Below are 27,098 nucleotides of genomic sequence, written 5' to 3'. Positions count from 1 at the left end.
GGAACTTCCTACTTTCGCTTTTGTGTATCTTTTACTTTCGTTTTTACTGACTTCAATTATTTGATTATTTGATTTAAATACCGACGGTATTCAGGTAAGAATTAAAAGTCCATCTTATTCATACAGAATCATATTTGAAATAAATTTTGCTTCGTTCATATAACTCACATACTTTATTTATAAGCTAAATCATGAGTGATACAGAAAAGAGTCTGAAAAGAGTTCACTATCACTACGTTCTTGGAGCTTTCTATTCTCACTGGTAGAGGATGGATTTTGCACCCTGAATTTACTCCCTTTATATGTAATATGACCTGAATTGTGTCGATGCAACAATAAAAAGCTTTATATGTCAGGTGTCTTGAAGGTGCTGTATGTGTATTATTATAACATATATAGTCGGTTATTAAGGCGAATCTATAAACATTTCATTTCCGTAGCCGGGAAAAATCTAAATCTTGTTTAGAAGAGATTTTGATGCACAGTGATATATATATAGCTGTACAATCACATAGATTCAAGAATAAGTACTCACTAAATAACTAATTACTGAACAAAAGATAAAAGAAAGTATGAATGCGACTAACAACACTATAATTATATACTTGTCTGTAACAGAGTGAATTTTAATATGCAAACAATGTTCTAGCTGTTTATTTGTATCTTGAGAATGGATTCATCTATAATAGTTGTATAAAATGATCAATTATCTGGCATTTGGCCAATATACAGGTAAATAGATACTGGGGGAATTTAAGGTCAGATTAAAACTGTTTGATACAATATCTTAGAGTTTTTTTTATCATTTTGTAATAGTCTCATTAATATTGATAAGTATGCCAATTTGTATATTATCCCCCGCCTTTTTCGAAGAAATAAAGAGGATAGAAATGGGATGCATCCTCCCGTCCATCCGCCCGTTTGCCCGCCTGTCCGTCCGTCACGTGTCCAGTCCATAGTTCTGCCATTCATCAAGGTGATTTTGAAATTTCTTAACACAAATGTTCCCAATAACACGACGTGTCGCGCGCAAGACCCATACCCCAAGCTCCAATTTCAAGTCAGAGGTTATCAGGGTATGTTTTTCGTGCCCGGTCCATAGTTCTGCCATTCATCAAGATATTTTGAAGTTACATGCCACAAATGTTTCCCATAATGAGAAAACATGTCGCATGCAAGACCAAGGCCCCTTGCTCAGAGGTCAAAGTCACCCTTTGAGGGCAAAGATAATAGGCTCTTTTTTCTTGTTAAAAACTTTGCTTTGCATGGATGGTCATTCAAATAACTTGGAACAAACAGTCACAATATGATATGTCGCATGTAAGACAGACCTCTAGCTCAAGGTCAAGGTCACACTCGGAAATAATTGATTTGTGGTATCTCTTTTCGTTTGGTCTGTAACGTTTTATGCATGGATGTATATTCAAATAACATGGCGTTACAATTCAACATTTCAAGACCATATTTCATGCGCAATACTGAGACCCCGCTCTCAAAAGTCAAAGCCACAGTTACCCAAGTAAACTTTCTATGATGATACATGCAATTACTTTCCTTTTATATCATAAACTACAAAACGTGTTTTTTTATCAATTTTCCCACGAAACTAAAAATGGAATTATGTTTAATGTATTGATAGATATGAAAAGCTATAAACAATTGTTAACCTAGGTATAATTGTAACTTTATTGTATAAATAACTTTATATAGTATAAATAGGTAGATAAAACATTATTATGTTTGTTCTACTGTAACATTAGATTGTTTTACATTCCTGCTCTATGCGTTGACCAACACCAGTATTAAGTTAAGTTTCACTGAGGTGCAGTTTAAAAACAAGTTTCATGAGTACCATATAAATGTTGCCTCCCAAAGTCACGCATTTCATTTGTTTCTTTTCATTACTTCCCTTTAATGATCAAATGTTTCATTATATTTTTAAAAAAATGAAGCGGTATTAAGTTTTTGAAATACAGATACTATAATTTGAAAGCATTCACCAATAATAGAATACCAATCATCTTCATCTGCATACTCATGAATTATATAATATATTAACAATTTGGTACCTAAGAAAAATTGTTTAGGGGTCGCATGTTATTAGTTGTTTTTCTTTGAAATGTCGGTAAATGTCCCTACATCTATATCCAATAAATACATTCATATCGGGGCTTGAATTGAAAACTGTCATAACTCATTAAAATAAAGCAGGAGAAATGACAGCATTCCTTCAGCCCTGTTTATTTGCAAGTGTTGCAATTTTATAATTGGTATTTGTTATTTAAAAGAAAATAAAGACAGCTACAATACATGTTTGTTGTTATTTGCCAGTTGTTACTTGCTAAGTGCTTATTGCTATTTACTAATTGTCAGTTATTTGTTAAATGCTCATAGGTATTTGTTGTTTATTGTGGGTTTTGTTCTGAGATGTCTGCGTTCTTTGAACGCTGCCGACGTCCAAGTATTGAAATCTGTATCTATCAAATTTACTGGAAATTTTACTAGAGCAAAACTACCAATTAACAAATAGGAATTATCGAATTATCAAATAGCACTGGGCAAATAGCTGGCAGTTAGCAAGTTGCAAACAGAAATTAGCAATCGCCAAATAGCAAATGGCAAACAGAATTTGATTCATCGTAACCAAAATTTTATAAAACCTTAAATAAATTATGCTTCCAACCTGATAAGTTATTACCTGTTTCACGTTCTCTCCCTCCTCCATAAAACATTAAAGAAAGAGGTCCACGATACTCATGGAGTTTTGACGATCATCATGTAAACTAAGTAAACAGCAATATGGCCACTGGAGAAAACGGAATACCTAGAATCCCGGACAAAAACAATCCCCGATTGTGTGCATCAAAACGAACAATCTAGGATGGATCAGACGAATTCACTGAAAAATGAAGATGTGAAATATCCACCAAATATACCTGCAGGGCAGATTTCGAAGGTTTGGGTTTTTTTACGTTTCTAATTAAAGTATGTCACGTCAGGGCCCCACTCCTCTGTTCGGAAAGATACGAACGCTTGCTTAAAACCAGTTTGTTTCTCTGTAGTGAGACGTCTGATCCTAGAAATATTTGAATGATGAACATACCTTAGTGGTCTTCAGAAGGTATGCATGAAGGGTTAATCGCCTAGAATCTGCTGCCCACCAGTAAAAGTTTAAATCATTATACATGTAACAATCTTTACAAATGATATTGCGTCTTATGTGATATTTGGCAAGGCTTTCTTTTAATAACTGAAAATAAATACAAATTATTTCTGTTAAACAGGCTTCCAGAACTCCCTTATCTTCAACTGGATATGGAGGAAATTCATTGTCCAGCACAATTGGAAGCACACGACAAAGCACACTCAATGCAACTGGAGGTAGATTGCTGTCGAAATCTCTAGAGGAAAAAGGTATGGTATCATTTCTAAGACATACGTCGAAAACAACTAGAACATGTATATAGGATTGCAATCAGTCTAAGGTCATCGTCGACTTTCTTATCGATGCAACGCATAAGGGGACATAGAAAGGCAATTCAAAGACTAAAAGATTGGAAATGTATTCATTTCAGAAGGAATTTATCGATAAATAAGGACTAGGTATGTCTACGGGCACCTTTATAATCATATGAGTTACACGCAAGAATAAAACAACAAGAGCTATAATATAATACTTATAAAGATGGAAGAAGTTGGTTTAGAGAGGACTGTGATTAAGCTAGAACATGCACAAAACAAAAATAAAACGTATATTTTCGTCATTTAATTGCCAGTCTGAACAACCATCTGACAACAGAAAGTTACTTGTAATTCAATAGGTAATTGGTGTCACCATACGCGTTGACGATTGGAAGTGGGAAATGATTAAAGTAATATTACTAGGAAAAATGTTATCTTTAAAATTATTTTGTAAAGAAAGAAACACATGTTTCACTTGTAACATATAATTTTGTCAAAGTTCTTGTATACGTCTCTCTTTGACAACTCCGCTGGTATACAAATCGTCTGCTCAAACATTTTGGCTTAAAATTACGGATACTAGGATTCTGACTACCAAACCAGTTTTCTCAAGAAATGGGTTCAACAAAGAAGCTAAAATAAGTAATAATCTAAGTTATATCGAAACTATTTTGATGAATTTGAATGATAAAATCGTTCAGTGTGGCATTTATGTAATTCAGTTGATTTCAGTCATTATGTGAAAACCTATTTTGCAGTTGTTGTTTTTTGCAAAATTGGCAAATCAAACTTGTATGAGTGTTCCTTCAAACGTAATTGAAGCAGATATATATGTAAAGACGATGAAATGAAATTGTGTACTCGAAGAGCACAATATAACGTTATAAACATGGGAATACATAAACTCTACGTAAGATATCCGTGTCTATATTAAACAGAGTTCTAACTTACTCTTTTTCCAGGGAAAACAACAGTCCATGGTAGGGCAAATGTAACAACAGAAGAAAAGGTCACCACGAAGAGCGTATTTTACAAGTTTTCTTCTGTAATAGAAAAAAGTCTTAATGAAAGGCATTCAACAGTATCAGTCAAGTTTGAAAGAAACAGCGAGAATGCACTTTGTATACTGCAAGGAACGCCGGATGATGTCAAAAATGCTAAAATAACCCTTCAAGATATGGAAAAGATGCTTTATGAAACAAAAGTGATTTTTTCTACAAAAACAGGCGACGCCCTTAGAGACCTTTCCATAGAAGATCTCGTTAGTGATCTGTTGAAAGGTCAATATTCAGCATGCGTCGCACAGCAGCTGAGAAATGAAGTCCTCTTGTATGGATTTGATAAAGAAGTCGTAGAAAATGCAAGGGTGTTTCTTAGTAAGTCGATAGTACAGTTTGACATCCTGCTTTGTGGTCATCTCAGAGAGAACAAAAAACACGTTGTAGACCATTTTAAGAACAAATATCATAATAGAATTATGGTATATGTTGATAACGTGTGTCGGTTGCATATGGTAGGCCAGAAGGGGGCAGTTGAGGAAGCAAGCACTGAGTGTGTAGATATTACAAGGGGAAGAAAGTCACTTTCAACGGAGGGTACATTCTTAAACTTGCACCAGGACGTAACAAAAGTCTTCGGGCCTCTGGAGCCAGCTCAATTTTGGTTTTTGAAAAGGTCAGTGAAGTTAGCACAGGTGTCAAATCATAATAAAGTGACCGTTTGTCCACAGGATTTAGATAACACCATAACAATTAAAGGACAGCCAGACAGTGTTTCACGGGCTGCTGAAGATTTGCGCCTTATTAAGACTTCTATCATTACTGAAAAGATTGAAATATTGAGTCCTAAGTCAATAGGATCTTTCACAACGCATGAAAACGAAAACGATACTGAGTTCTGCATGAACAATTTTGACGTATTTCTAGAGAAGAAAAGGCAAACTTTTAATTGCGGAAAACCAAAAGTGATAAACGATCTTCACAACGGTTGCAGCTTGTGGTCAACATTCGAAGGAAAATTACTAGCTGTCGAATGTTATAGTTTTGAAAATTTGGTAGCAGACGTTAAGTTTATGCCGTCAAGGATTGACCAAACTAAAGGCAAGACTTTGCACATGGTTAATTCTTTGATAAAAAAAAAAAATCATGAATACCTTTGAAAATATGATATTTAAAGGAGAGTGTTTTAAAATCCTATGAACGTAAATGTAACATAAACTAACTACTTATATACTCGGCTAAACTATAGGCTTTCATAATTCGTACTTGTCTATTTGATAATGTTTTGCAGATGAACTAAATATAATCTAAAGCTTAATTTTATAGCCCTCAGTAGGAAAGTGCCATTAATAATTTATTGAGTTTTGAGTGAAAGCAATTTACAAAAGCAATTATTTGTATTCAAATAATATTGTTGTTGTTTTCATGAAATTGATACTTGGAGTGAATATAAATCATTTTTCTTCTAGGTGGAAGGTTTAAAGCTAAAGGAAATATTATCAGAATAGTTGTTCCTGATATGGTCAAGGGTGCTTCAATGCCAGAGAATACTAAAGTAGTGGATGCAATTTTGAAACGAGCTTTGGAGGAAGCTTGTGCTGATTACACCGTTAAGTCAGCTGCATTTCTTATATCACCTGTCACAAATTGGGATTTTGGCATCCTGATGAACTGCATGGTAGAGAGCTTTGTAGACTGGCTACTGACAAGCTCAAATAAACAGCCATATTCGGTTCTTCTTTGTACGGAAGAACGTGAAGTTTTCTTCAGAACAGATGAATGTATTGGTAATTGTTTATGGACTCGGATAGAAGGTAATTAATTAAACTGTTTGTGAGTCTACAATGACCAGGGCAAAAGGTAAATAGAATTCAAGTGAAATACTGTATTTCAGTATAAATTGACCAGGATAGAAAGTGTCATATTAAACTGTATTTCAATATAAAATGATAGAGAAAGAGAGAAAGAAGATAAATGATTAAATTTTATGTCAGTATACAATGTCCAACGTAGAATGGAATACATTATGCCAGTATGACTTTCAGATAATCAAGATAAAAGGAACTTTATAAGCCTTTGTATTTTATTACAAAAATGCAAAAGCAATGTTATTTATCAAGCTATATTTCATTGTTAGGCCTAAACAATTCTTTGTTTCCGGTAACATGCTCATGATAATTGGGATAGGTAGTTCGGACACTTTAATAGTTTTTTTATTAAGTGAGACATTTCGGAAATTATCTTTGTGTCAAAAATGAATACAAATAAGGGGGTTATGCATTAAGAGCACCAGTAACTTGATTTCTAACATCACTGACCATATTTAAAGCATAGAAAGTGCAGTTTTGCAACTTTTTGTCTAAAACTGAAAACTATATTCTCTAAGGCCATAAAAACAAATAGGGTCGGGCCAACAATTTAGAGTAGGCGAGATACCGGAAACAAACATTTTTTACGCCTTACTCTTTGTTCTATTACAGTTTCATTTGTTTCTCATATTACTTGTGTTTATATTTAAAATAAGCTCGTATTTCCGACTTCCGGATCCATTCGGTAATGCCATATTGTATATTCTTGCATCAAAAGTTAAAAAGGAATAGAAAAATAATGCCATTTTAAACGTTAATTTATACAAATCAAGGACAAGAGTTGCAACAGGAAAAGCAGGATGAAATGTATAAACGCACATACCAGATTATCAAGTGTAAATATCAACAGAAATGAATACAATAATAAAAAAGTAACAAACACAGATAAATTCGCATTTTCAGATGGCGGTCTTGTAAATAAACAACCAAAAATCCATGTTGTGAAAGGACATTTGGACAAGGCTATTGTAAGTTACTCCTTTTAACATAGTTTTTTTTTTATTTTTTAAGTGTAAGTTGTAATCTTTTTATTGATGTTGTATTAAGTTGCTGCTATCATGTTTATCTAACTTGGTATGATTTGTTTAACTGTTTACTTAGTTTTCAGTTGGCATTGCTATATTGCAATGGTTTCTTTACAGGCTGATGTGATAGTGAATACAACAGCTAGGAATTTGGATCTTTCCTATGGCAGCGTATCTTTAGCACTTCTGAAGGAAGCTGGTCAGGAACTTCAAAACGAATGTAGGAAATACCATCCGAATGGAATAAAATGTGATGAAATAGCTGTAACAGATGGCTATAAATTAAACTGCAAGAAAGTATTTCATATCAGTCTCCAGTCCCAGGACAGATCAACTGAAGGTTTTATACAAGTGGGTTGTCAATACCATTTCCTTTACATAATTATGATATAAAGGTAATTACATCGAAGTAGTTGTTCCGATTTTGTAAATAGCAGTAGCGCCTTTCAAGCTATAATGCTCTGGGCGATCGATTAATATTAGCGTGTTTATATCGCTTTGTCTAGATATCTCGTCTACCTGGTGTGACATGGAAACAAAATGTATTTCAGAGTGTACGCAATGCCATGTCGCTTTGCTTCAAGGCTGCATCTGACTACGGTTATAAGTCTTTAGCTTTTCCTGCCATGGGAACTGGCTCACTGAGGTATCCACCTGAAGAAGTTGCTTCTGAAATGATAATGGCTGTTGAGAGGTTCACACGTGAATATTCAAAAACGACTTCAATACGAGAAGTGCAGTTTGTGATTTTTCCATCAGATGCAACTCTGTTTCAGGTAAACATTTCTTATTAGTTTTCTTTTCTTTAATAAGACTGATAGTGATGTTTCAAATGAGACTAGACATTAAGAGATTTTGCAAAACTGTTTCCTTTTTTACGTACTTAACGGCATTATAAATGCAAGACGTACATAGCTCTAAATAGCTATTTAAGCTTAGGTTTTGATTCAAATTTTCTAAGAAGGAAGCATTGTTGACAAAATTATGTACGTACATGACTTATTTTTGTAGGTCAAAGGTCAAGGTTACTATTGAAGGTCAAGTAAAAATTCTTTTTGCTCTATAACTTTTAAACATTTCGTAAAAAACAGAGGAGATTTTTATTTGTGAGTGAATTTTGTGAAAATGACATTTACCTTATCTGTATTTGTAGAAATGACGGAGAAAAACTTATCCACCGTGAAGCGGTATGACTGTAGATTAGCAACATTTTTATCAACACATGTATATATGTTGTATTTGCCCTTCGCCTGCTTAAAGTTTGCCCTTGAAATATTCCGTATTCTAAACCCCACCCAGAAGAAAAATTATATGGCAATCACTTTGCTAGAAAAATATTTATTGGCGAAAAACCGAATGGGATACATATGTTGTGCATGGGCTTCATATGTGGTGCATTAATATTTTTAAAACTCTTGAGCTAAAATGGTACCTGCATAAAGAAATGAACTTGAAATACTTATCATGTATATGTCACATCATTCCAAATATTATATACATGTATATTAAAGAGTTAACCTGTGACCTCGGGACAAGAAACGAACATAGCTTTAAGCTTAAATTTGATGTAGAACATTCCATTTAGGAGTCATAACGTCTCTCCTAAATCCGAAGGCGTTTATATGTTGCTTATGTGTGTTGACATGTGGATGTCGGGAATATGCATGTATAGTTTTGTGTATAGTATATTAGTTGCCGATACGCTCTGCGAAAATATATGTTCTTGAACCAAGTGGGTTTTTTTCATGTTTGTTCTACCCGTTCATGTCCGCCTCTATATATGAGCCGTGCCATGAGAAAACCAACATAGTGGGTTTGCGACCAGCATAGATCCAGACCAGCCTGCGCATCCGCGCAGTCTGGTCAGGATCCATGCTGTTCGCTAACGGTTTCTCTAATTGCAATACACTTTGAAAGAGAACAGCATGGATCCTGACCAGACTGCACGGATGCGCAGGCTGGTCTGGATCCATGCTGGTCGCAAACCCACTCTGTTGGTTTTCTCATGACGCGGCTCATATATCTTCGGCGGTATTTTGCATCATTACCTGTGGACAAAACCGTAACTATATATGTATGGAGCATAAGAGTAACTATGCTTGCAGATCCTTGTTATCTATTTTGACAAGGGACTCGCCAAAACATCGCAAACCCGTAACAAAATCAAAGCCTTGAAATGTCTGATGGTTGCGGGTTTTTGGTAGGTTTATTTTCTGTTTAAATGCAAGTCTATGAATATACATGAATGAGAAACAAATACAAATGTAATGTACCTCATATCTAAGATGAACTCTGCCTGGCCTAGCTTGTGATGTAACCAAGGGCTGGAATACCTCATCATTGATAGATCTTATACAATCTAAATGGTCAGTGTGAATGGATACAGGTTGAATAAGAACTGCTTGTTCATTGATAATTCATCCGCATTGTTCATGAATGGGATTATTTTGTGTAGCATATGAACATCCTTTGGATGTGATTTGGAATAAAATAAAGATGCTGTTATTGTCAGAAATACACTTTAACTTTGGTAGTGGGATAAACCCGCAACCAAAAAAGGAAAATTTTAACAAATATGGAAATATTGACATAATCTAGAAATAAGCAATTCAACATTAACAAGGCACTCTCTTGTACCGGAGATCATAACTACTTACAGAGAGTTACTGTATGTAACAAAAATACAGTCCTTTCATTTAAAATGTTCTTAAAATTCTTAAACCTTGAAAATGTCGTTTCGAAGTTGTCATGCACAACATATGTATCCCATTAGGTTTTTCGCCAATAAATAATTTTCTAGCAAAGTAATGGCCATATATAATTTTTCCTCTGGGTAGGGTTTAGCATACGGAAAATTTCGGGGACAAACTTTAAGCAGGCGAAGGGCAAATACAACATATTTCCATCTGTTGATAAAAATGTTGCTAATCTTTCAGTCATACCGCTTCACGGAGGATAAGTTTTTCTCCGTCTTTTCTACAAATACAGGTAAGGTAAATGCACTTACGTGCTTGGTAATGTATACTCGGTTGCACTGCATCGCGATATTTTGGCAAAACAATGTCAGTTTCACAAAATTCACTCACAAATAAAAATCCGCCCTGTTTTTCTGTGAAATGTTTACAACATATGTACTACCGGAAGCACAACATATGATTTTAAGCGGTGCCCATTTGGGAATACATATGTTGGTTCCCCCTCAGGTGTAAATCAAGGAGCTTTTCTTAAGGCTGTCTCGTTATCAGTAGCGAGATATTTTGCTAAAATAGCATGTTGTTTCGTGTTAAATTTTAGAAGGCGTAAGAACGTGAAACTTCGAACTTACGTTTGTGTGGTAAAATCACCTCTGTATGTCCTGAGATGGAAAAATATTGACATACCCAATGTTTAAATTTTTTAGTGAAAAAATGTTTTTTGGACACTGCCCATTAATAGAAAAGGAATTTTCAAAATATATTTCATGTATAATGCATTTGTTGTATTATTGTTGTAAGCTGTATATATATTGTTTCTTTGTGTATGGTATGTGTGATTCGATATATCCTAGTCATTTATTTACACATCACCGATCTTTATTTACTACAAATGTAGCTATATTAATTTGCCAAATAAAACCGTTAATTCAGTTTACTAGTTAGTCACTTTGAACTGCTGTTCCTTTACATTTGAAGCCCAGAAATGAACATGTCATTACAAGGATTTGGGCACAATTTTGAGGCATTTTAAAGTCCTCTAAATTGCTAAAACCAGGAGCTTCAGGAGGGATTCACCGCCCTTTGACCTCTCCCCCCACCTCACCTGGACCCCTGCCGATTAAAGTTAGTCTGATTTTGAAATGTCCTGTTCTCATGCCTGATAATTAGTAACCTCATATATCGCATCGAATTGATCGCATTCCGCAGATCGTGATATAAACCCTTAATTTTTTTACAAGGTTTTCACGCATGCATGATTTCAAAATTAAACGTATCAGGTTTAAAATTATATTATCAAAAATGTTGCTTCAGATATTCACAATAATATTTGCTAAATGTCAGAAAGTGTTACGTTTTTAAAGCGGCTCGGCATACTTGTGGAAGTGACATTTGAGTTTATTCCCCAATGTTTATTATAAACCTGTGATTGCGCATTTATAATATCACAAAGAGTAAAACAATAATAGTGAATAAGATCCATAAGAAATCCTTTCGAAGCAAAAAACACAACCACGCAAATTAATAACACTCCGTTGATTGAGTCAGTATCATGAGTATGTATGGCATAATGAACTATACAATCTTCTGGTACGCCCCTGCCATAAGCTCAAGCCATAAGCTCAAGTGGAATTCAATTATACAAATACAATTGACCAGGAACTATAACAACACTGAGTTCAAGTACGGGACACACTTACGGCCGCTACACTGCACATAAAGACTACTGTTGTGTTAGTTATAAAACCTGCCTTTGATCGCATTTAACTAAACCAAGCGAAACAATAGCAGACTAGGTAGTGATTCTGTTCATGAGAGGTAATGGAAAGTACAGCACCTTTTACGTCGTTACCCCTAGCAATCGCTTAAGAGGAGGTCTGTTATAACAGAACATTTATTAGACTCTATAATCCCAAAATGATCAGAAATTGAAAGCTTGTATGAAAATCAAAGAATGTAATTGTATGTAATATTTCAAAATAATTCAAGTTGTATTCAGTATGTATATAAAGGTTTAGGGTTGTTGCGATGTTCATTACCTCTCAATGAACAGAATCGATCAATATAGATATACAATAAGAAGTAAGACTTCCTGTATATGTTTAGATGTAGCTCTATGTTATATTTAATGTTTCTTTTTTCCAGACATTTCAGAAAATGGAGAAAAAATTAGGTAAATCGATTTCACTAACACGTTTGCCATATGGTTCTAGAACCATTCCACTACAGCTGCAATAAGTCAAGTTTTTAAACCTAAGACGCCCATCGGGACTCCGTGGCCGAAGGGTTAAGGTCTGACTTCAAATCACTTGCCCCTCATCGATGACGTGGGTTCGAGCCTCACTCGGGGCGTTGAATTCTTAATGTGAGGAAGGCTTCCAGCTGGCTTACGGAAGGTCGGTGGTTCTACTCAAGTGCCCGATCGTGATGAAATAATACGTGGAGGGGCACATGGGGTCTTCCTCAAGCATCAAAGTTGGAAAGTCGACATATGACCTGATTGTGTCGGTGCGACGTTAAACCCCGCAAACAACTTATCGAAATTAAATGTTTTTAATGATATCTTACATGCATGTGTGCAATCTCAGCCTTACTAGTGCCAGATAATTGCCCTTTCCGCAGATCTTTGTAATTCAGCTGTAGTAATAATTCATTTTTTTTTACGTTTTTCGTTATGAGCATGGGAAATTAATGGTTAGACATCAATAAACATTTCTAAGGCCCATTATTCATTTTATAGAAATTGATACAGTAAATCTAAAGAGCCATTCAAAGCTTTGATTGTGTTAAAACTAAAGTTTCAATCATGGCTTCAGTCATATTTAGCTGGAGTGGAAGTATGCTTACTTGTAAGCTTTTCATACCTGACATTGACAAAACCACTATAGAATTATAAGTTTATTTTTGTACAGAGTTGACGATTTATTCAGTTTAGTAACTTACAGTAAATTTAGGAAATTCATGTTAAATACATGTAAGCGGTTGACGTACTGTCAATTACATGCCTTGTAATGGGATAAGTCTAAGATAATTTTCCATTTTATGTTTTGTTAGTGTAACGGCAAATACAGCAAATTGTAACGTTTCAGAAGCAAAAATTAAAACGTTTTAATATGCTATCTTTTCCTCAAAGCAATAGTTTATCTAATATAAATAATTATTATATAGTGAAGAAGCCAGTTCCAGTACACTCTGAAGTTATAATCGAGTATAATATAACTGGATTAAGACAGAATGTTAAGGACTGTAAAACCTGGCTTACGTCAAAAGTTAAAACCATTGCGAAAGATGCGACACCGATTGCGAAAGATGAGAGCACCGATACAGCGTCAGAGAGATCGGGCACAGACAGATATTGTTCTTGGTCGACACATACCAAGAAAGAGCGATCATACACGTGTGGAAACATTTTCGTGAGAGTGTATGAGGCAAACATTCTAGATGTTCCTGTTGACTGCATTGTTAATGCTGCGAATGGCGACCTTCAGCACAGTGGTGGTGTAGCAAAAGATATTGCCGAAGCAGCAGGGTTGTCTCTTACGCAAGAGTGCTCATTAATAATAAAAGAAAAAGGTAATTTACAGATAATTTATGCGTTTGTTTTGATTACTGATTGTTTAGATTATCTAAATCGAGATATATTTACTAAATACTGCACTAGACAAATGAAAGTTTTACTTTTATCCGTTTGTATAAAAAATGTAGTGTTAAATGTACAAACATTTGTTGCTGTAACATTCCGATTGGTAACTTATTAAATGCTAAATAATAATATTTCAAATATCAAAAGATGGTGGAAACTGGAAATTCTTGAATTTTAAAAACCTTCCTGTAGTAGTTTTGAATGATTTGTTTTGTTTGATTTGTGCTGACGACAGTTTCCAGCAGTCTATTCAGTAGTAAAATGAAATAAGGCAATGCCTAAATCGGAATTGGTCTGCCTTCAGCTCAAATACATGTTTATGAACAGTGTGTTTTAAGTCATTTTCGTCATATCTATGAAGACTTTGTTTCTATTTCGACGCATATTGTCCCCTATTTAAGTCGTTATATATCAAAAGACTCAAAGTACATGTGATTGTGATTTTCTGACTTACTGTAATAAACTGTCTTACTACGAGAAAAATATCTATACTTAGATAGTTTCGAAAACATCTCCTCCATGTTTGCATAGGCCTAAACGCTGGATGGGGGTCAGTTACGTTTGTTTACATTTGAAATTGACATCTTCAAAACTTACTCATAAACGTTGTAGGAAATGTCAAGATGTGTGCATACTGCATATTTCTATTCCAGTATTTCTGAAAAGTTTAATCTGTCATAGATCAGATGTCATAATGAATACCAATATTCGAAATCTCGCAGTTGTTTGATTGTATGCCTATAAAAATGCTATTGCAAGGCTGCGGAGTATCTTTTCTTCGCTATGACCCTCTCTAGATGGAAAATAACGCGTGTTTACCACTTTACTAGTTTGTTCTCATTCTGTTGATGCGGTCCATCTTACAACAGCATTCAGCAAGCCGTAACAGATGCAAATTTAAGGTTTAGAGCTAGAATTCCTTTCTATTTGATATGGCATGAAAGCACCACAGTGGTCATTACTTTGTTTACAATGTGCGCAACGTTGCGGTAGACGCTTATTGACATTAGGAAAAGGTATCTTCTTCCAAAAATTCCGAAGCTAAACGCCCAAGTTAATCAGTCAACGTTTACGATTACTTTTTTGCATATTTTCCTTTCTCCGTGTAAATAACTTTTCGGAGAGGCGAATTTGTAATTGCTCTGTTTAACTTACAATGAATGATAATTATGATTGCATGAAATTAACTCAAGTCGTAAAATTCAAAAGTCATATAAGAATTTTGCATGATTAGGAAGAAGTAGAACGTGATGATTTCCTGTATCTCAATATCCTTGTGGTGTTAGTTTTCTCAATACAAACTCTTTCAGGACGTCTTCCTGTTACATCTGTAGTGAGAACGACCGCTGGGAATCTTAGCCGTTACAAGTGTGTACTGCATGCGGTCGGTCCACATTTTGCAGACTACTCGCCAATCATGAAATCAAACCTCAACAAATGTGAACATGATCTACATGAAACTATCCGCACTTGTTTGACTGAGGCATCAGACATGAAACTGCAAAGCATCGCGTTACCTATGATAAGCTCTGGCACGTAAAACTATATTATGATTTTATAACAATTTATTAAAATGGCTTTGGTTTTATGTGGCTTTGACATTTTTATATTACGACCATAAGTGTATGATTTTCTTCTCATCTCAAACTTAGTATTTAAGGTAATAGTATATTTTTCATAGGTTTGATTATTTTAATAACATGGAACAAAGTATTATGGAATTCATTTTTAATACCTTTCATTATGGCTCTAAAGTATTAGCTCATATACAGTATTGCAAACAGTACTTTTAAAATATGTAATTATGCATATTCTCTATTTGGGCAGCTGGTTTATCAGTTTTAACATAAAATTAATATCACTATGGAACATAAATATTTATACATTACCCATCTTTTAATTGAACACGCCGGTATATAATATTAAAGTTATTTTCTGGGATGTGCTGCTCCATTTACCTATATTGCAAATAAACACCTACATAGTGTGTTAGTGAAATACAGAGCGTACAATCATGAAGGTACTTAAAATGAAGAAATAAAACAAAATAGCATGTCTGGGTACCTGCGTCGCCATTACAATTTAAATATAGTTTAAATGCTCGTGCATACTACTTCTCTATTATTTGCATTTCAGTCTTTACCATAATATATATATTGATCTAGAAATTCTGTCATGCCTCGATTTGATTGCTAGTTAAACAAAGAAGAAGTTCAAGCTCTGTATAATGTACGATAAGCAATGGTTGACGCGCGGACCGGTAAGAGAGCATTGTGGCGTCAATAATAATGACATCCGGTTCATTACAACTCGAATAAATGAAGCCCAGCATAATTTTCACCAAACTATTTCAATGACCATGTAAGAATGAACAGTACGTTCAGCCCAGTAAACATCTGACGTCGTACCGACGTTGCTTAGATGTTGGATTTTGGTCGCGACGTGCACCTACACTTTACATGCAGTTTAAAAACAGTAACTAATGTAACAAATGGTCTAATCAAACAATGGTTTACGCTTTACGTGTCTGTCTCAAATTAATTATGTGTATCTTTTATCCTATCGGTAGTATCAACGGTATATCGTCCTAACCGTAACGCTTCAAAACACACGTACAATGCATTTCATTAGCTATCTTTCTTTCTTTATTTTAAAGGCCTTTTCCATGTTCCAAAAGAAGTATGTGCAATTCAGTATGCAAAAGCACTGAAGGAATTTAGTTCTACCAGATCCTCACTTCGGGAAATTCACTTTGTCGATAAAAGCCGAGACATGATTGACATTGTGCGCACAACGTTTGATGCTATGATTACGCATGGAAAACCCGCACCATTTGATACATCCAAGTTTATCGAACAGACGGGAACTGCTGGTGCGGATGGAAGCGGTAGATGGAAAACATTTAGGAATACAGCTAGGGATCGTCCTAAGTCTGTCACCAAAGCTTTAAACATGAACCCTGACAGAGATTTTACAGTAAATGCCGCCTACAAATCCAACAGCATGAAGCTTACATGCAAGTTAGAAGTAGATACCCAACTTGAAGTTCAAGTATACGAAAGTGATATAGTAAATCTGAAAGATATTGATGCTGTAGTATGCAGTGAGGATAGAGCGGGAAACGCTAAAGGGATAGTATCGAGATTATTGTTGAAAAAAGGAGGTGATGAATACAAGCAGGAGAAAGCCTCCAGGTTTAAATGTCAGCCGATTTTTGGTGAAATCATCACAACTCCTGGAGGAGGAAACAGTTATTCTTGGATTATGCATGCGATAATTCCACGGAAGGATCCAAACGCAATTCCCTTGATGTATAGAAAAATATTCCAAGAAGTAGAATCAAAAGGATATACATCTGTTGCCATACCCTTGCTAGGAACAGGTAATATATCTAAACGTATTATTCAAATAACAGAAAAGTTTACCTAATCATGATCAATAGGACTTTATTTGATAATTAATCATTTGAAACAAAATAGAATAAATTTTGTACTACAAATTTACTTCGTTGGGACACATATCCTCTCAGTCCTTGCACGTCCTTGAAAACAAGCGCTTATTTTTGTGTTAAAGATACATTCTGAAGATATATAATATATTATTTTAGTGATGTGAAGTAGATACCATTAGCAGCTTAATGTCGATTAACAGCTTAAAACAAGACTAGATCGTGTTACAATTTAAAACAGTAATTTGAAATACCCATTAAATTTGTAAATTTTACATCAGTTTACAGATATGAAATATATTGATCACTTTTGTAACAGGTGTTGGCGACGTAGATCCAAAACACTGTTCGGAAATGCTTTTTGGTGAATTAATACAGTTTTGCCAAACCAAAGGAAAAAATGTGTTTACGCTACACATTGCAATCAACGAAAAACAAACCGCTGATATCGTCAAAGATGTATTTAAAAGAAATATAGATGAAATCAAAAAGAAACCAATGGCTGATCGTGATACGGAACATCGGGATTCTCAGCATTTCGAGGGGAAGACTGCACCAACTGATAAAGGAACTGCTGAATTACACGAAAAGGTAAATTTACTTAAACAAAACAAGTCTACTTTATCTTCTCGTTGTCTGATGAAATTGCCATGAGACACTCACTTAAAATTCTCATCTGTCCAGATTGATACTTGTAAAAAAAATGGAAATGTTAACAATAGCCAAGTAAAATGTAAAAATTGTGATGTATATGGCAAAGCTATGTATTTTTGTTGGGTTGAGGGTCTCACAAACTCAATTTAGGTGATATGGCGACTTTTCCAGCTTTCGACTGAGGGGAAAGACGCCAACCTGTCCGTGTATTGTTTCAGGCATAGGCGGGCACGTGGGTAGAACCACCGACCTTCCGTAAGCCAGCTTGGTAACGCCATATGAAATCCAACCATATATGCAGCTAACCTATTAGACAAATTGTCCTGTCATTTGAAATTGCAAGTACGAATGTTCCGTAGAAGTTCCTCAGATTCTACTCTTAAACATTTATTTTTGACAGAAAAAGTGGTCATACTCAGGTGAGTTATTATGATCGCTCGATGTCCGGCATCCGACGTCTGTCTGTCTGTCAGTCAACATTTAGCTTGTGTATGCGATAGAGGCTGTATTTCTCAATTGATCTTCATCCAATTCGGTCAGAATGATTACCTTGATAAAATCTAGGCCAAGTTTGAATACGGGTCATCTGAGGTCAGAAACTAGATCACTAGGTCAAATCAAAGAAAAACCTTGTGTATGCGATAGAGGCTGTATTTTTCAATTGATCTTCATGAATTTTGGGCAGAATGATTGCCTTGGTCAAATCTAGGTCAAGTTTGAATATTGGTCATCTTGGGTCAAAAACTAGGTCACTAGGTCAAATAAAAAAGAAACTTGTGTATGCAATAGGGACTGCATTTTACATTAGATCTTCATGAAATTTGATCAGAATGTCTGTCAGGATGAAATCTAGGTCGAGTTTAAATACAGGTCATCCAAGGTTAAAAACTAGATCATCCGGACAAATCAAAGAAAAGCCTTGTGTACGCAATAGGGGCTGCATTTTACACAGGATATTCATAAGATTTAGTTAGAATGATTGCGTTGATAAAATCTAGGTCAAATTAGACAATGGGTCATCTGGGGTCAAAAAGTAGATTATTAGGTCAAATCAAAGAAAAACCTTGTGTATGCGACAGAGGCTGTATTTTCATGAAATTTAGTCAGAATGATAGCCTTGATGAAATTAAGGTCAAGTTTGAAAATAGGTTATCTGGGATCAAAAACTAAGTCACTAGATCAAATCAAATAAAAACCTTGTGTATGCAATGGGGACTGCATTTTACACCGGACCGTTATGAAATTTATTCAAAATTTGTGTCTGGATGCAATCTAGGTGAGGTTTAAATATGGGTCATCCGGGGTCAAAAACTAGGTCACCTGATTAGATCAAAGAAAAGCCTTTTGTACGCAATAGGGGCTGCTTTTTACACTGGATATTCATCAAATTTAATCAGAATGATTACCTTGATGAAATGTAGGTCAAGTTCGAATATGGGTCACCTGGGGTCAAAAACTAGGTCACTAGGACAAATCAAAGAAAAACTCTCTGTTTGCGATAGAAGCTGTATTTTCAATTTAGGTTCATAAAATTTAGTCAGAATGATTGCCTTGATCAAATCTAGGTCAGTTTTGAATATTGGTTATCTTGGATCAAAAACTAGGTCACTAGGACAAATCAAAGAAAAACATTGTGTAAGCAACAGGGACTACATTTTACGCCCGATCTTCATGAAATTTAATCAGAATGTTTGTCTGGATGCAATCTAGGTCAAGTTTGAATATGGGTCATCTGGGTTTAAAAACTAAGTCACCTGGTGAAATCAAAGAAAAATCTTTTGTACGCAATCGGGGCTACATTTTACACTAGATATTCATAAAATTTAGTCAGAATGGCTGCCTTGATAAAATCTAGGTCAAGTTTAAATATGGATAATCTGTGGTCAAAAACTAGGTCACAAGATCAAATCAAAGAAATACTTTGTGTATGCAATAGGAACTGCATTTTACACTGGATATTCTTGAAATTTGATCACAATGTTTGTCTTGATGACATGTAGGTCAGGTTTGAATGTGGGTCTTGTTGGATCAAAAATTACGTCATCTGGTCCAATCAAAGGAAAAGCTTGATATCACTTTAGAAGCCACGTTTATGACAATATCTTCATGGAATTTGGTCAAAAGCTATATATTGATGTTTAAAGTCTTGGATGATTTCGAATGTGGGTCATGTGGGGCCAAAAACTAGATCAAATCAAAGGAAAAGCTTGTATACACTCTAGAGGTCACTTTTTGCTCAATTCTTCCTGAAACTTTGTGGAATCTTGGACAAGCACGAATCTGGGTCATGTGGGGTCAAAATCTAGGTCACTAGGTAAAATCAAAGAACATACTTGTTTACTCTCAAGATTTTTGTGCCAATCTTAATGAAAATTGGTCAGAATATTTGTTTCCATGCAAACACTAGGTCAAACATGTTTACAGCGTTATGGTGTGTTTCTCAGGTGAGCGACCTAGGGCCATCTTGGCCCTCTTGTTAAATGTGTCAGCTCATACTATTTCTCGTTATACACTGACTAGCAATTTTGTTTGTATTTAACTAAACTTTTTGTCCAGCAGGCTGAAGCGAACAGTGACTGTGTTATATGCATGGACACTGTTACAGATGCGAAGACACTGGAATGTGGACATATGTTTTGTGCAGAATGCATAGAAGGATATTTCCGAGTGAGTGCCCATTAAAATATCTCCAGTTTGTGAACCTGCTTTTCTCTGCCTTGTACTTGCAAATGTTAGTTAGTAGGTAAAAGTGTAATGTCTCTAAGAGGTCAACGGTCAAGATTACAATTACTTCGGGTTTGCAAACGGTTTCCAATTAATAACTGGAGAATGCTCTATCAAAGCATTGTTGAACTTAAGACGATTATTATTGCCTGTGGTCATTGGACAATTTTTAGATTTTTCGGGAGTACGTTTGCCAATGATCAATGCCACAGCAATCTAGAGATTGAAAATGGTTTCTGTTCAATAACTTAAGGATCTGTCAAATTTGATTGAATAATTACGTGTGGTCAGTAGATCAAGTTATGGGTTCTCTTTGGACTGAAATCCAGCAAAAACAACACCGACGGATTTTTAGAGTTTTTACAAACTGTATTCAGCACTGAAAGTTCTAGTCTGCCGATCAGAAGAAACACATTGCTCACCAAACTTTAAACGTTCCTAAGGGCTCGCCAGGAGCACTTGCTAAATTTCTAGCTTTAAGCTCTAGCAGTATGTGTTTTGGATATTATTTTGAAGTTCTTAAATATTAAGCAGAATCTAAGTGAATGCATTACAGTTTTCAATACTTAGTCTAAATACATATACTTTAATGATGCATATGAAGTTATAGTAAAATATATTATCACTCTTGACGTTCATGTATATCACATTTACCAAATGCTGCACACCTTAAACATGCTCCGTGTACTATAATTCAATGCTTACTCGCGAATATAAGATATTCTGCAGTTTACAACATTTGTTTGTTTAGCATATGTTGCCGGCTAAATACGTATTAATTATTGTAATTCTAACACGACCAGTAAATAAACTGTATACACATAGGAGAAAATCAACTGTTTTGCGATAACCCATGAGCGTGCAAAGTAGTGACGTCATGTCGTAAAACGTAGTTACCATTTTTTCTAACACTGTTGATACTAGTATGTCGTGTTAGAATCGAAATAACAAGTTCTCAAGTGTGATTTATAGTAGCATACGGCCTTCGTGATATATTCTTACGCATAAGAACTCAAAACACGGGTTATTGTACGATAAATCACACTTGGGAACTTGTTATTTCGATTCTTACACGACATCCGTTCCACGGCTTGTTAATAACTCAAAAATAAAGCACATATTATTCATTTTTTCCATTACTGATTCGGTATTTCAACAAGTTTAGATAGGAAATTTGATTTAATACCTCGGTAATAATTTTAAACATTCGTAATAAAACACAATTTGACTTTAATTTTAGGTAAAGAAGGTATGCCCGACATGTGGGAAAGTTTGCGGCACAATTACAGGGGACCAGCCAGACGGAATGATGATAATTGGTAAACAGCTATCGAGTGTCGCAGGATTCGAAAAATACAAAAGCATCGCCATCACTTACTGCTTCAATGACGGAACACAATTGGTAACTACGATAATAAGTTGATTACTATACAGTTATGATATTATATAAGGTAGTTACTAATTAATCTTGTCTTTTGCATTCTTTTATCAAACTGTAGAGAAACTAGGAATTTGCATCGAATTATATCATATCATTTTGTCATTTCATACAAGACATTTTAACACAATTAAGGAGAGAATGCCCTCTAACAAATGAAGAAAGTAGGACAGCAATCTTGAACTATTTTTGAGACGAGGTTATAGAGAATAATAGGTTAATGCCGTAGATGAGAAAGTTTATCTGGCGAGGTGGAGGAGGTTATCTTGTCATTACTTCATTGTCCGATATTTGGCAATTTTTTAATTTACAAAAATTAGTGTGCAACAACTGTTCTAAAGGCGTCGTATTCGTAATGACGTCATCACCGACACAGTAATGTGGTTACAATTGAAAATTGCAATAACTTCTTCGTTTTTGAATAAAAACTCATTATTTGACCACTCATTTTCTTAGTTCGGACATTTCCAACACAATGGTGATGGTTTCAATGCAAAATTTCTTATGACAACAATATCTTGTCATTACTTCATTGTCCGATATTTGGCAATTTTTTAATTTACAAAAATTAGTGTGCAACAACTGTTCTAAAGGCGTCATATTCGTAATGACGTCACTTATGTAATGACGTCATCACCGACACAGTAATGTGGTTACAATTGAAAATTGCAATAACTTCTTCGTTTTTGAATAAAAACTCATTATTTGACCACTCATTTTCTTAGTTCGGACATTTCCAACACAATGGTGATGGTTTCAATGCAAAATTTCTTATGGCAACAATATCTTGTCATTACTTCATTGTCCGATATTTGGCAATTTTTTAATTTACAAAAATTAGTGTGCAACAACTGTTCTAAAGGCGTCATATTCGTAATGACGTCACTTATGTAATGACGTCATCACCGACACAGTAATGTGGTTACAATTGAAAATTGCAAATACTTCTTCGTTTTTGAATAAAAACTCATTATTTGACCACTCATTTTCTTAGTTCGGACATTTCCAACACAATGGTGATGGTTTCAATGCAAAATTTCTTATGACAACAATATCGATCATAAGGTCACATGATCAACTGACCGTATATCACTGGTCACGTGTCAACTGACAGTATATCAAGAAAGATATACGGCACCCTGATATCGGGTCGAAAATCCTGCAAGTGACAGGATAAATTGAAATTTGCGGGTAAAGATGGGGAAACACACGTTTTGAAATTGAAAATCGAGTACAAATGTTCTTTCCAGAGTGTCCACCCTCGGCCAGGAGCGCCTTACAAAGGTATAAGACGTAGTGCATATTTACCTGATAACAAGAAAGGCAGGAGGATATGCGCAATGTTGAAGATAGCTTTTACGCGGCGATTGGTGTTCACGATTGGAACTTCAAGGACCACCGGCAAGGAATGTGTGATAACTTGGAATGATATACACCACAAAACAGACATGAGACCAAATACACAGTAATGTTATTAATTAAACTTTTTATTCATAAAAAGCGTTAGCTCAGAGTATTAACGCAATTCGAAGAAGTATTTTCTTTTGTAATTTGTGCAGCCTGTAAATCTTTCTGTCATAACTTGACGCGGATTTGGTGGTTGGGAGAGATGGAAGATGTCAATGTTATATCTATGGGGTGGCAGCCAAGTGTGTGATTCCTCTGAAAATGTTTGGCAACGGTTTGCTTATTTTTAAAAACGCAGTTCAACCCAAAGATAGCGAGTCGGCATGTTAATAACATTGCCTTGTGTCTCAATTTTAGGCTATCGAAACTGTATACCTATCCTTTTCGGATTAAGGAATAGCTTTCTTTGTCGAGCCTGCGTCCGTCCATATTATTTTGTTCGGAAAATAACTTTGACATGCATAAAGGAATGTTGTTTATATTTGGAATGAATATTTACCTCCGTGAGACAGAGTGTCGCACGCAAATCGCAGGTTCCAATCTTAAAGCTCAAGATCAAACTTTTTACTTATATTTATCCGGTAAAAATTGCGACTTTTGTGGAATTTTGTGTGTGGATGATCGTTTCTGTTAAATACCTTTTGTTAAGATATTGAAATCAAGTTTGTTTTAATTGCCTGAAATGTTAGAGTCGTTCGGGTGGTGTGTCAACAAATAATAGGCTAGGCATTTTTGCCCTTAAGCTTTGGGCTTCAAAATTTTGGTTTATTATACTTGTCAAAATGAGTCAGGAGTACCTTATAAAAATTAATTTCCAGGTTCGGTTATCCTGACGAGACATACCTTCAGAGAGTACGTGAGGAACTAGAAGCCAAGGGTGTTACTCTGCAAGATGCCGAGACGGAATTAATCGAAGAATTAAAAGATGATTATTTCAAGAAAACCTTTACGACAGACACGAAATTATAACTGTTTATGAATATTCAACTGGAAATATGTTTTAGGGGTATATGTAAAATACAAGAGCGAGGCCAAGTTCTGTTTTATCTGCAAGGGTATTTCCCTGCATTTCCCTGCATTACCTGGGACCCGGTTCATGAAGCTTACTTAGGACAAAGTAAAACTTAGGACTTACGAACATCATATAAAGAAGTTACAAGTTAACTATTTGGCTTTTGTTAATATATCAGCCAAAGAAAATTAAGATAAATCTGTCTTAAAATTGATTTTATGACACCTTTTTAGAAAAATACAAGTCATAATCTATAAAAATTACGTGTGTTAAAATTCCATACTTCGGAGAGAAAACAGAAGAGGGTGAAACTCTTGCACTTTTGTGAAACGATTTTATGTCAATATCCTTATGCGGTATACAAAAGCATAGTTCTACTCCAATGTTTGAGCGAAATGTCAAAAAAAGAATATGTGCCGTATGTCTTTAATACTATGCAATAGTCATATGATATGCTAGCCTCTGTTTCAAGTCCTCGACTTGACAGGTTATGAAAGTTATACATAAGGTATACTTAGACTCATTGTTATTTTTATGTGAAATAGAGTATTGAGATAACGCATGTTTTTTTCCTGTTTTAACATCCTCAGAATCCCGAGGGATTGGTTGGTGCCCGAGCGGGGTAGAGCGAGTGTTCCAACGATTCCCTATGAATCCTGAAGATATTTTAACATGAAATGAACATGCGCAAACGCTCTTCTAGCATAAAACGCGTAAAAACTAATAAATGAACATATTGTCCCTCAGTGTCATTAAATTTCCACGACACGGGAACGTCTGCGTTTTTTCCAATGACGTTATTTCCTATCGAATGATACGTTTTGGGGCCGTAAGACGTTTTTGCTTTGCCACGGAATGTGCATATATAAAAAGGTGTTTTAACAGAATGTGAGCGCGGGAATCTGTCTGTCAAAACTCGTTAAACACCCCTGAAAAGTGATAAGAACAGCAATTTCATTCTAGAATTCCACACAAACTATGAGGGACGTTACGCGTTTCATCATTTCTTATAAACCTACGCTTTCAAAGGATCTTTGTGTAGGGTTCTCGTCAGGCTATTATCGCATCTTTACACCTAAATTGCAGTTTATCTACTAATTTGGCATAAACATTTGCTGTGACAAGGCTACGTGCCTGTTGCAGAATTAAGACTTGTAGCTCAAAATTAGGTTTGACAGATTTTACGTTTATTTATTTATTTTTTTTTTTTTTTTTTTTTTTTTTTGGAAAATCGTGTTCGGCAAATTACATCAGCTTTGTACTTAAGAAAAGGTATTACGGCTTAATTAAAATTATTGCATCAAAGATTTTCAGTTCTTCAATATTTTCATTTGTCTTGACAGCTAACGGTGAATAAAATTAAATCTACGTTGAGATGAAATTTGACAAAGGTAAGGTTCATGTAAAGTGTTTTGAAACTGTCCCTCATGTGATTTTTCGTTTCATGTTTTTACACCACATAAGCAACATCTAATTCAAATATTTTAGATAAACAACGCCCAAATTCCGTTTCAGCCCTTTAATGTTTTTGCCATATTGGCTTTATATTTTGAAGGCATTCTAATATCAGAATTCTTATGTTTTTGACTAGCTAAAATGCGGCTTTCATTTGTTCTTTGTTTGAGATGAAAGACAGAAATGGATAAGATTAAGACAATAAAAGATTTATTTTTACTAATTGTCACCGTCTCATAATGCTAATTGTAACAAAGTTTGTTGAAATGTCACGTGTAGACTTACTTTTAAATGGATTTTTATTCCCTATTTTAGCATTTATTACATTTCTGATTATTTTTCTTTCTTTTAGAATTATTATTTCTGTTTCATATTCTCTTCATTTTTTTTTCTATGAAGTTATTGTGTTGTAAATTAGCAGCGGCATATATAATGCAACCATTTGTAGATAATATATATTAGTATTTTTGTCTAAGACATATCTTTTAGTAACCATAGAAAAATGTGTCATTGTTACTCTTTTACTCTTGCGTGGCATGTATATATTAAGGGGCTTTTTTGTTCAATCATAGAACATAATTATCAATAAATTTATTGTTTTTATTGTTTTTCTCCTCCAAGCATTTGTTGTTTTTGACTTGTCAAATTGTTAGGGAAATTACTAGACTATGTTGTTCTAGTGGGCTGTATGCTTCTTGATTGTGTAAAATTCAAGTTCTCAGGTCCCAAACCCCAGCGATACAAGCCGCCAACAGACCAGTATGATCATAGTATACTCAATATTGTGTCATCCCCAAACATAGAAGAATTGATTTCAAATAATATATTTGTTTGGAAACATTATAAAGTCCAGAATCTTAATTTAAGTTGATTTATACATGCACTATCACCCATCTTTATGAACACCAAAAAGAATCGTTCCTGAGTAAATGTGTAGATGTGACCGTCGAATGTACTCAATGAGTTTTGTTGTATAGTGCATATATCCTGGCATACTATTGATAGCAACAGGAGCCGCTTTGGACTAATTCCGATATAGGTTTACTTGCCAGCTAATTCCGGTAGTTTACTTGGTTTTCAGTATACCAGCTGCTAGCTGCACAGAAAACTAGATAAAAAAACTCCATGGTATTTGAAAGCTTCATTGTTTTCAAGAAAACAGCCTAGCTTACTACTAACCCGTCAAGACGGGCCGGATTAAATATTGATTGCTTATGGTCGCACGAAGACACGTATGGTGTTGGATGTCCAGGCGTCGAAAGTCAGGAGTC

The 27,098-nt window shown here is 35.0% G+C and overlaps 1 protein-coding gene across 2 annotated transcripts; it reads left to right on the top strand.

Annotated features, from left to right (window-relative positions):
- Positions 1-26,447, top strand: LOC128553135 (uncharacterized). 2 transcript variants are annotated; one of them, XM_053534252.1, is made up of 17 exons: positions 1-94; positions 2,738-2,956; positions 3,285-3,414; positions 4,425-5,561; positions 5,930-6,274; positions 7,232-7,296; positions 7,471-7,704; positions 7,905-8,129; positions 12,192-12,219; positions 13,215-13,619; positions 15,000-15,221; positions 16,346-17,071; positions 17,457-17,728; positions 20,348-20,458; positions 21,756-21,917; positions 23,204-23,418; positions 24,179-26,447. In XM_053534252.1, the coding sequence occupies exons 2-17, from the start codon at positions 2,882-2,884 to the stop codon at positions 24,327-24,329; spliced, it is 4,503 nt and encodes a 1,500-aa protein (XP_053390227.1). In that variant the 5' UTR covers positions 1-94; positions 2,738-2,881; the 3' UTR covers positions 24,330-26,447. The 2 variants fall into 2 exon arrangements, with proteins under 2 accessions (XP_053390227.1, XP_053390228.1); XM_053534253.1 differs by lacking the exon at positions 1-94 and having other exon boundaries at positions 2,608-2,956; positions 20,351-20,458.
- Positions 26,448-27,098: the final 651 nt, after the last annotated feature.

Source organism: Mercenaria mercenaria, unplaced genomic scaffold (genome assembly GCF_021730395.1).
Source record: "Mercenaria mercenaria strain notata unplaced genomic scaffold, MADL_Memer_1 contig_3519, whole genome shotgun sequence".
Classification (NCBI taxonomy): Eukaryota; Metazoa; Mollusca; class Bivalvia; order Venerida; family Veneridae; genus Mercenaria; species Mercenaria mercenaria.
The sequence above is the reverse complement of the archived record's forward strand: the minus strand, read 5'-3'. Positions and strand labels throughout refer to the sequence as shown.

Bases quoted from the DNA above. Each gene is read 5' to 3' on its own strand.
- LOC128553135 (XM_053534252.1), top strand. From the start codon at position 2,882: ATGGATCAGACGAATTCACTGAAAAATGAAGATGTGAAATATCCACCA. The intron at 7,705-7,904 runs GTGGGTTGTCAA...AATGTATTTCAG, and splicing joins CAACTGAAGGTTTTATACAA to AGTGTACGCAATGCCATGTC. The intron at 13,620-14,999 runs GTAATTTACAGA...AAACTCTTTCAG, and splicing joins ATTAATAATAAAAGAAAAAG to GACGTCTTCCTGTTACATCT.